We start from the raw sequence: 11,596 nt of genomic DNA on the forward strand, positions 1-11,596 counted from the left end.
CTATCTTAAATCTATCTAAACTTCTCTCGCAGAAATTTTGCAAGTTGATTTATTCATCACATGTCGAAAATCTTTTTTATCCAATAGATTTCAAAAATAGGTTAATCTCAATAGTCTAGGTCAGATTTTGATCAGATTTTTTAGCTTTTAACAATATTAAATAACAAATTTTGCTTTATAATGTTTTTCCTACTTATTTATAAAGAGTATTTATAGATATAATCAATGAACCGGGAAGATCATTTGCCGCGTGTCGGGTACATTCGGAAAGGCCGAATGGGCACTACCATCGATGGATATAAGCATCGTGGACGGTGTCAAGTGGTTAGCGTATTTCTTTCTTGGAGGGGTCAAGTGTGCCCTAAGCTGAAACGATTTGTCCCGTCGCTGCTGACGACACCTGGGAGCATCACCAAGTCATGGGCCAGGTAAATCGTTATTCTATCTCCTTTTGATTTCACGTTGATTCATCGAATAGATTACATCAATTCAATACGATTTTTCAGGTTGATACCACGCACTCAAGCAATAGTACAAACGCTGCAGTCGCAGGGAGTCGTGTCCAAACACAAACTGCTAGAAATCTGGGGTTCGGATAAAAATGTGAGATTTTAATTTATAAAATAATATTTAGATATTATCATAGACTTCTATACAATACTAGACCGCTGACAGACATCTCGCCCGTGATGCTTGCCGCCATGTTGATTTTAGTCAAGATATGCTATATTACTATTCTATACAAGTGGTTTTATACAAGATTTCTATACAATAGTCTGGCATATACCGAATGTCCAAAGAAAGGGTTTAATACTACAGGAGTAGTGGTCGATTTCGGCATCCAAGTACGCTACACGTCGAAGGCATGACTTACAAACTTATTGATAACATGTACCAATCTTTAACACAAAAACATTCGCCTGCTTCGTTATGTACTGTAATAACGAATGCAGATAAACGCACATCAATGAGCAACTGAACACCCGATAGTGACTTATTGTTAATTCAATATGGCCGCACCCTTCACTAACACTTGCACCTTGCACTCGCATCAGCTTTTCGGCAGTGCGTCCATAGATGTTAGTGGTCTAGTATAAAAGTCTGTGGTAGTATATATTTATAATAATATATATATATATATATAATATTATTATATATAGTATATATATAGTATATATATATATATATAGTATCTATAAATAAGACATTTTATTAATAAGAAAGATTATTACTTTTTATTTATTAAATCCTCAAACTCCGTACTGATAAGGTTACGCCAGAGAGGAACTTGAGAGCGATCACGCGTTTTGCTTTAGGCCCGTTCGTTTTAACTGAATTTCTTGCACAGTTCATCTTTTCTCCCTTTCTCTCGAACGTGAAAAGAAAAGGAGAAAAGATGAACCGTGCAAGAAATTCAGCTAAAACGAACAATGTTTCTCTTTCGAATAAATTCAAGAATCGAGCCCAAGCGGCCAATTCTCTTTTCTCCGTTCGCTAAGCTTTTGTCAAGAGGATGCGTTCCGAAATTTACCGAAACCAGCGTCTCTTGTTCGCTCACGTTCTATTCATGGTTCCTTCTCGCATCTCGGACCAATTTCTGATTGGTCAAAGAAAATGTCCGCGTTCAGCAGACACAGCTGTTGCACAACTGTTGAGTTCGTCTTATCAACACTCTGCGTGGATTGGTTGGTTCTAAAAGTAAGAGCCAATCACGTTCGACTGCTACTGAGCTACATTGGTCTGCTGAACGCGGCCAATGGCTACTGCGCATCCTTGTACTTGCTACACCTGTCTTCTTTACATCATGGTTCTATTATGGTTCTATTAGCTCCTCGTTATCCGCGGTAGTCGCCACTCGCCACTGTACTGTCGTATACGGCGTATGGCGCCGGTGAGTTTTGGTTAAAGTCGCCGAGTGAGACGTCGCACGAAAGGATGGGTCCCGTATTTTGTGCCGTTTACGTCGCGCTGTTGTCCGTACACGCGAGCGCGTTCGCGGACATGCACACGCGGCGAACGAAGGACAGCCTGGTGGAGCAATTGAACGAGGATAACTGGGATCTCATGCTAACGGGAGAGTGGATGGTCGAGTTGTAAGTGTGCGACCGTGCACGTCGACATCACGTCGTGGTTGATGGCGTGTCAAAAATACTCCGAATTTGATTGTCATTGACGAGCGTTAAATTCCCGTGAAAAATACGCGGGGGAGTCACGCAGTTCGATTTGATTAACGTGATATATGTTTATTTTATATTTGATAGCGTTGTGAGAGAGCTTTCATATTTAAACTGAGTTTTACAATTATTTTAACGTATATATGTTAAAATCTGTGACAGATGATATATAAAATAGTTTGTTAGAATCTAACATATGTTATTTGTTAGTTATGCGCCATGGTGTCCAGCGTGTAAATCACTTGAACCAGTCTGGGAGGATCTGGCATTATCGAAGAAGGAGCTAAATATCAATGTTGGAAAGATAGATGTGACGAATTCTCCAGGTCTTAGTGGTAGATTTATGGTTACAGCTTTGCCCACAATATATCAGTAAGTTTGTTATACCAATAATTTATATTATATTTTGTTGTTATATATGTTATATATGTTAACATAATTACTTTATAATATTTTGTAAATTAATTAAGGAATTTGTATTATAAATTCAATAACTATATATCTTGGAACTTTTTTTAATCTTCTAGTGTGAACAATGGGATATTTAGGCAGTATAAGAGCCCAAGAGATAAATCCTCGTTGACCGAATTTGTGTCTAAAAAGACTTGGATGAAAGTGGTTCCGATATCTAGTTGGAAAAGTCCAACTTCAATCCATATGTCAATTTTAAGTCAATTTTTTAAGCTGTCCCAAGTATTACGAGTAAGTATATATGGAGGGGTAAAAGCCTTAGTGGTGTAAGTCAAATTTTTTTAAAATATTGAGTTGTGTGCAAAGATACAATTTATATATTGTATAGATTGCATCTATGCACATAAGTCAATATTTTAAAAAAATTTGACTTACTATATATGTATATGTATATATATTTTTATACGTTATTACATTATTACATCTGTTACAAAAATTTTAATGGAACATTACTGTCTCTGCTCAGAATATCCACAATCAACTTTTAGAAGATGTTGGAGTACCTGTGTGGGGTAGTTACTTGATTTTTGCTATTGCAACAGTTATTTTAGGCACAATGTTAGGATTGGTGAGCGATATGTTTTATATTATGTAACATATAAAATTTATTTGCCTAGCAAACAGGTGATGTTAACTGTATTTATCATTGTAGTTCATCGTGTGTTTGATCGACTTCATTTTTCCACAAAAACCGGCACAGCAACAAGGCAAGAAGAAACAGAGTGGCGCAACGGACGGTGCTACTCAGGAGAAAAGTTCAGACGAGGATGAAATTGCAGAAAATATTGGGGATGATTTAATAGACGAAGAAGAATCTGAAGCAGAGGAACCTGAAGTGAAGGAATCTGAAGCAAAGGAATCCGAAGCGAAGGAAGTTGAAGCGAGTGAGAAAGATAAAGATACTAAAGCTGATACTAGTAGTCCCAATGTTCGCAAGCGTAAGCCACGCAAGGCTGATTAGAGATACTAATTTGTTTTATGTAAATATTCAACAAACATGAATTACTTGCGACTAATCTTTGGTGATATGCTCCCAAAGTCATTCCTGTGCGCCAGTACGATATGATATTGTTATCCCACATCTCAAAATATGGATAAGTAGTGTGGATCATCCAAGTGAATGATTCGAAGAAACGACGGTGTCTACCGTCACTTGTATATGTTTAAAAATTCCAGTGAGAAAGAATTTCAGATTATTATTGTCTGTAAACATTTTCTTATCTACAAATACATTTTGAAAATTTGAAAATAGATACCTCAGGTATTATTCAGTAAAATTTTAGGATCTTGCAGGCGTTTCTGCTGTCGAATATTCTCAGGGCTTAATCCTCTCGTTGAAGCAATGAGAAAATGTAAACATGTTGGAAGGACCTTTTCAAGATCACGATAAATACGTTTAATAGATTAGCAAGTCGTTTATTAGATGGTAGCTGAAAGTTTTTGAACTAAAGAATTCTTTTGATTATGAAGCATTTACTTTTTGCATGCTTTTGCTACAAAACGTTTCAAATTTCAAGAAGATCTTATAAATCGAAATATTTGTATAAACTTTTTTTGAGACTAAGTCTAAAAGACACTTGATATTATTTTTTAAATTATTTATATTTCATATAGTGATAAAAGAAAGAAAATGTTGAAGTAATAATTGTATGAATATCGTGTTTAAGTATCTAATCTTTAGCCATCGGGAAAAGAACTATAATAGCATATTACCTTCTTTAAGGTTATAACGTTACAAAACCATTTATAAATCTATTTATTAATTATAGTTGATATATAAAAATATTACAAATCTATTTACATTCTTTTTTTCGATCACATTTTTGAATAAAATATTTTAAAATAGTAAAAAATGAATTGAAAACTACTTAAGAGTAATTATTACTTTTATAAGACTTATATATGCACTCATATTTCTTAAGTTCAAATATATACAGTTATAGTATTTTGCAATTATAGTCATTTAATATATGATCGCGCATTTATTTATATGAAAAGAGAAATTACAAGTCCTTTCATAAAAACTGATGTTCTAACTAAAGTATTAATGTAATATATTAATAGCTGATGTTTATTGTTGTCAGCAATTAAGAATTGTGGTCATTGCATACGCATTATTTCTGATAGCTTTTTTATAGCCTTTTTTACTGTGACCACAGAATTAGCCTATTATGTGTGGAATATTTTATATGCTGCAGATGTTTCTATGAACCTGATTTTTCTCTTTCTCTGTCAATAAATTATAGGAATTTCCATCAATGATCCATGAAATAAAGCAAAGTGTTGCAATAAACAGTACTCGCAATAAAACATAAATGGCATGTTTAGAAAGGCCTACTTTAGCTTGTTACATTTGAGTTTATTTTTACAATTACAGTATAAAAAAGGATTTTTAATTACAAAGAACATAATCAAAAAGCTTTTTTCACTTTATTGCAAGCATGCATGCATACATGCTACTACACTTGAAATATGAATAAATAAAGTCTCTGCCCTTAAAAGGGTATGATTATCGAATATTGTTTACATTTTTATTTGTATAATATATATTCGACCATAATTCTCAGTGATTTTTTTTATTGCAATGTCTTCCGCATATTATTTTCAATACATCGGATTAAAATCTCCATGATAACAACGACATTTATATATACATATATAATACAAGTTCCCGTTATTTAATAGTATTTGGCATTGGTATAATATGGAAAATTTACTGCTTTGCTGTGTTCCATATTTAAACCGATTTTTCCGCTTTTCTGGTACACGATTTATATTCATGCCTTTAATTATTCATTCTCTGATAAGTAGGACGTTATTAATTATGCTAATATCAAGGAAAAATCAGCGTGAAGCTAATGAAAATCTCTGTAATATTTACTGCCTGATAAAGTTTTAATAAACGATTTAAATCAATGATATAATTATAATGGACTTTTTGTAAACATCTGTCAATCCGATTTATTTTAAAATGTGATATCATGACTAGTAATTTAAGTGAGATAATTTGTGTGTATTTACTGATATTATATAAATTAATTAAAATTATATAATACGCTAAATTTTAAAGAAGAAAGAACATTCCAATAAGATAGATATATTTAGCAAATTTATATATATTAGTAGAGAATTAGAGATAAAATATTATTAAAAATCTTTTTCGAGAGTTTGTGATTTGTTTAAAAAAAATTATTTAATTAAAATATTTAAAATTTACGATATATATAAATAAATATACATATTTTTTTAACACTTATAGCGTCAGTACATCCATTTTCGAAATTGGTACTACGTAGCCACGTTCATTTTCCGACACTGCCGATAAAACATCATTTTAGTGCGCGTCCGTGCATATCTGCAAATTACGCGGTTTCATCTGATAATGCACAATTGATAATGATAATTTTATTTAATCTGGTACTAGTATCGAGGAAAAGGTATATATATAAGCAATATTTTTAAAGGCTGTCCTGCTTGTACCGAATGTCATTGCGATTAAATGCATTTTGGACTTTGCATTTTCTTAGTTATAAATTAAATATTAGTTTTTATCTTAGGTTTTAACTAACATCCGTTAGAAACAGGTCAACCTATAGAGGCCCTCCACCGCCCCCGCCGATTCCGATCGGCGGTCCTCTTTTATTTACAATACATTTTTTTCACATTTCTATCGTTTATTTTATTTCTTTTACAATTTACTTTACAATAATGTACAACATTATAAAAGAGTTACATTACAAAATTGATTTGAGAATATACGATAAAATTATATACAATATTTCTTTTTGATATAAAATTATGTATGCAACATTCGGTATGCGTACAATAAAACGAAATTCTCAGAAAATAAAACATGTGGCTATTATGTAACATTTTTTTATTATTAAATAACTAGTTCAAAGTTTTTTTTTATTTTATTTTTAATATACGCGAGCAATCACAACCAAAAAAAGATTGTTAATAAATGTATCACTTATATTACTCAATCAAGCAGAATGTCAATTATTGTCATACTATTTTTGCGAAACTCAAAGGAAATGACCAATACGCGAAAAAATTAACAAAGCTTTGATGTAAGGCAATGATCAAACTGAAAAATACGCGACGAATGAATTACGATCTCAAATCAATTCCGATATGAATTAGGGACTCGTCGCAACGTGCACGCGAGTTCCCTATAATTATTTCTTTACGCGATAATAAATGTCATTTCACAAACATTAAACGTTTCTTAAAATCGCGTCTACGACTTTAATTACATATATAATTACATATAATCAAATAAACTGAATGATATAATTAATTGCGCGTATGAACTTTAGTTCTCGTTTTACTTTCAACAACGAGATCGATTTTATAAGCTTTAAAAAATCGCGAGCAAAAATCGTGTTATCACCGCGTTCAGTGGTGGAGGATAACTGGCCCAATAATTTGACCAGATCACGATCCCTCCGCCGAGTGGCACGCCAGGTAGTATTCGACACCGAGAAGAATGATCCGCATAGTAGAGAGCGAGCTGTGCTCTGCTACTATCGTGTTCCACGAGATCAATCCGCGAAGAAAAGTTAAGTGACCCGTTGAACACCAAAGATTCCGCTGCGGGAGGAAACGAATCTCGGATCTTCCGGACTGCTCCCGATAACGGTCATTTCGGCAGTGAGTTAACGACTATCACCTCTTTCCAAATATTTGGATAATGCAAGTATTATGCAACTCCCGAATATTTTCACGATAATTTAATTGGTATTCAAGTATTCATCACAACAACTACCTTATAACATCAAGATTCGCGCGCGAAAATATATTCTTCCATTATTAAGAAGTACATTTTTTTATTACAAAAAACATGGATAGAACAATTCCTATCGAAGAGTGGTTACAAATAATTATATTTAGAAATAATAAAATACATAAATCTTTATTATGGTTTATTAAATGTGCGAGTACAAAAGTTCTCGGGTACCGAGAGTTCTCGCGGCGCGCGCAAGTAATACGCGACACGTTCAACGTTGCCGTCGGTGTCGGTGTGAGACGTCGTCGGTCGTGTAATTCTTTTCTCGTGAACGAAAAGAAATTCGATTACGGGGTGTTGCAAGCTGAAAATTGTAATTCCTAAAAAACTGCTTTCTTTAGATACTTGTGCTGCGAAAACTAACGATTTGCGGACATTTTGTCATTAGGGAAAGTTATTGTACTCGCCTAGCACAATCCGGCACAATTTTAAAAAATTTGAAAATGTGAATTTCTTTTCTCACCTCCATCCCCTTTGGCTCATTATTTTCAACCCCTGCTACTTTCGATTCTTTTTTAGCCGTTTTCTTGTTGTGCCCGTCCAGCACAACTCAGCACAAGTCGCAAAATTTCATTCCCTGTCACGGTTCAAAAGTTATAGCGATTTGAAAATTGGAATTCCTAAAAACTGCTTTCTCTAGATGGTTGTGCTGCGAAAACTAACGACTTGCGGACATTTTGTCATTAGGGAAAGTTATTGTACTCACCGAGCACAACCCGGCACAATTCTAAAAAATTTTAAATTGTAAAATTTTTTTTCTCACCCCCATTTCTCCCCCTCCCTTAGCCCATTATTTTCAACCCCTGCAAATATTTTTTATCTGCCCAACAAAAAGAGATATCGAGTTTATTCCAACGGCACAACGTGGCACAAATTATTATCTATCAACCAAAAAAAAAAATGGGTTTATTTCGATAAAAGTGCGGGGCTAGTATAATTTTGTTTTTATTTTTTTTCTTAATTGTTATCGAAGTTATCAATCTCGCGTTTGCGGCACAAGTCAGCACAAATTCAGCACAATACGGCACAATTAAAAAAAAACTGAAAATTCGAAAAGTGCGGGGCTATCAAAAATTTTGTTTTTTTTAATTTTCTCGAATACGCTTTGAGTTACGGAGTTGCGGTTTGCGGCACAATACAGCACAAACATAGCACAATACGGCACAATAAAAAAAAACTGAAAATTCAAAAAGTGCGGGGCTAACTTCACACACGTGAATACAATTCCGTTATTCGTTCAAAAACAGACACGTAATTCGCTCGTTCACGTAATTCGTTGCGTTTACAAATGTTTTAAATTTATTTGTATGTGATTGTTTATTCTTCCTAACCTCTACTTTATAGAAAATTAACATTAAATTGTATCGTTTGTAAAAATTTCTTCGTGATCTTTCTTGCAGCGCGGTGATCGCGCATACCATAAAAGACGATAAACCGACGTCATCAAGATACTTAAAAATTATAAAACATTCTCTGTTGCTTGTTCTCCAAATATATTATTCGTTTTGCTTACAAAAAATTTTTGTTTGTCTCGTATTCGGATTTTTAAATTGATAGGAGATACATATCTTTTATTTGAAATAACCCAGACAGCACACATATCCAAAAGCGGGACATAACACGTCTAAAAGACGGGACATCTTATATGTCCCGATTTTGGACATTGTGCTGTCTGGGAAGTGTGAAGGTGAAAGAAGAGAAAAAGTGAGAGAGGGAGAGAGGGCTATTAGATATTTAACATATAATATAAATATATAAAATAAGTTTATATTTATATTATATGTTAAATATCTAATAGCCCTCTCTTCCTCTCTCACTTTTTCTCTTTCCGACACTGTCGATAAAACATCATTTTGGTGCGCGTCCGTGCTACATCTGCAAATGTATACACAACAAAATGATGTTTTGTTGGCAGTGTTGGAAAATGAATGTGGCTAGTACCAATTTCGAAAATGGATGTACTGGCGCGGTAGTGTACAGGGGCTTTTGACGGTCCCATGAAAAAGGCTGGGATGGCCCCTCAGGCTTCTCTCTGGCAAAGGTGATAAGAGAAAGAAAGAGAAAAAGAGAAGTGACAAAGAAATTCAAAGATACTGCATTGCTCAGTTCGGGTCGATTCTGTATCTTGGGACGAGGTGAAAATTACAAAAGTGAGGAAATTCACTAGAGAATCTACAATTTCATTTGTCGAAATCTAGTAAATCTGTTCACACTTTTGTAATTTTCACCTCGTCTCAAAATACAGAATCGACCTCGTGAACGAAACGCAGCCATTTGGGCGCGTTCAGCAGACACAACTGTTGCATAACTGTTGAGTCCGTCTTATCAACACTCTGCGCTGATTGGTTGGTTCTAAAAGTAAGAGCCAATCACATTCGACTGCGACTCAGCGGCTTGGTCTGCTGAACGCGACCATTTGTTGATCGTTGATCGTCTACCGACTCCCACGGCCACGCTTTCAGCATCAGCGCAGTGACATTTCTATATATGGTTATTGGTTAAAAAGTGCCTTGGAATTATAAGTACATACAGCGAGTTAAAATAAAAGTCGAGTTGTCACCGAATTGATAAGTAAAATTCCTGTCTTAAACGCCGAGCATTAAAAGTATGAATCGTAACTTTAACAAATTGATTGATATTCTTTAATCATATTTTGTATTTAACATACACGCTACATGTGGAAAACTATCTTTATTTTGCATTGTAACCTTTTATATCTCGTTTACATACATCAGACCGGCAAGAAGATAACGGACGCCCAAGATATCCACAAGTATTCTTCCAATTGACAGCAGTATGGAGGCAGTACTTGAACAGAACATCAAAAAAGTTGCCAATCACGTTGAGCAGCAGTTGGACGCAGAATTGGAGAAATTAGACAATTTGGACATCAGTGATTACGAAAAGATACGCGCGCACAGACTAAACGAGCTGAAACGGATGCAAAAACAAAAGCAGGATTGGTTGGCTTCGGTAATATGTCATGCCATGTTTATATTCGCCTTAGAGCCTCTGCACAAGACTCTCGTATGATAGCGTAGTGTAACGAAACATGGGTCAACGCACAAGAAACATATCGGTTACGGCGTTATACGTCAATATGCTTCTTGTGCGTTAATCTACGTTACGTTACTATACGAAAGTCTTGTGCGGAGGCTCTAACCGATACATTTTTTGTGAGTTGATCCACTTTACGTTACGCTATCATACAAGAGTCTTGTGCGGAGGCTCTTAGAGCATTTAATATTGGAATTCTAAATATTGTATTAAGAATGCATATAAAATTGTGTCTCAAAAAATTGTGTAACTGCTGTACAAAATGTTATGTAACAAAGTATGTATAACTTATGTATTGTTACAGGGCCATGGAGAATATGCCGAGTTATACGATGAGAAAGAGTTCTTTGAAGTATCTAAAAAGTCAGGAAACATAGCTTGTTTATTTTATAAAGATGATTCTCCACGATGTAAAATAGTGGATCATCATTTCAAGATTCTTGCAAAGAAACACATCGAAGCGAGATTTTGTAAACTAAATGTTGAGAGATGTCCCTTTTTGACTGGTATTATCATGCTTGATATCTTTTTAAGATATATTTTTTTGCAATAGTGTATTTAAATGTGATAATATTGTATATTTATGCATTACAGAACGGTTACGGATCAGAATTATACCTACAATTGCGCTAATTGTGAATGGTAAAACCAAGGATTATATCGTGGGTTTTACTGAATTAGGAAATTGTGATGATTTTTCCACAGAAACATTGCAATCCCGTCTTGCACAATCCGGCGTGATTAATTATGATGATGATCTGCAATGTTCAGAAACCAGTAAGAAACCATTTATATTTAGACCAAAAACCAAGACCATTAAGGGACGCAGCTCAGATGATTCTGATGACGACTGAGACCACATCCAAATACAAAAGTTTATACATACTCATTCGTATTTTTCTCATGTATTAAATTTCAGCACTGTGTTCTCTCGTTTAATATAGTAAGCTTTTTGTAATAAAGTTGATAAATTTTATATTTTAATACTTGGGATACATCTAATTTTTTTTAGCAAAATAGTTAAATTTCTATACACTAACATTTTTTTGATTATATTTATATTAAAATGTCTCAATAGATATGTGTAATTTGAAAGATTGTT

At 34.2% G+C, this 11,596-nt stretch overlaps 2 protein-coding genes across 2 annotated transcripts; both read left to right on the forward strand.

Moving 5' to 3' along the window:
• The first annotated feature begins 1,847 nt into the window (after nt 1-1,847).
• LOC139778152 (thioredoxin-related transmembrane protein 1) lies at nt 1,848-5,569 on the forward strand. The gene is made up of 5 exons (XM_071715991.1): nt 1,848-2,093; nt 2,385-2,546; nt 2,702-2,876; nt 3,112-3,213; nt 3,298-5,569. Exons 1-5 carry the CDS (start codon nt 1,936-1,938, stop codon nt 3,604-3,606), a joined length of 906 nt encoding a protein of 301 aa, XP_071572092.1. The 5' UTR covers nt 1,848-1,935; the 3' UTR covers nt 3,607-5,569.
• Nucleotides 5,570-9,882: 4,313 nt separating this feature from the next.
• Nucleotides 9,883-11,478, forward strand: LOC139778151 (thioredoxin domain-containing protein 9). The gene is made up of 4 exons (XM_071715990.1): nt 9,883-10,042; nt 10,173-10,410; nt 10,799-11,000; nt 11,089-11,478. The coding sequence occupies exons 2-4, from the start codon at nt 10,234-10,236 to the stop codon at nt 11,346-11,348; spliced, it is 639 nt and encodes a 212-aa protein (XP_071572091.1). The 5' UTR covers nt 9,883-10,042; nt 10,173-10,233; the 3' UTR covers nt 11,349-11,478.
• Nucleotides 11,479-11,596: the final 118 nt, after the last annotated feature.

This window comes from Temnothorax nylanderi, unplaced genomic scaffold, assembly GCF_030848795.1.
Source record: "Temnothorax nylanderi isolate EJ_2023f unplaced genomic scaffold, tnyl_v1.0 TNYL_tig0174_pilon, whole genome shotgun sequence".
Lineage (NCBI taxonomy): Eukaryota > Metazoa > Arthropoda > Insecta > Hymenoptera > Formicidae > Temnothorax > Temnothorax nylanderi.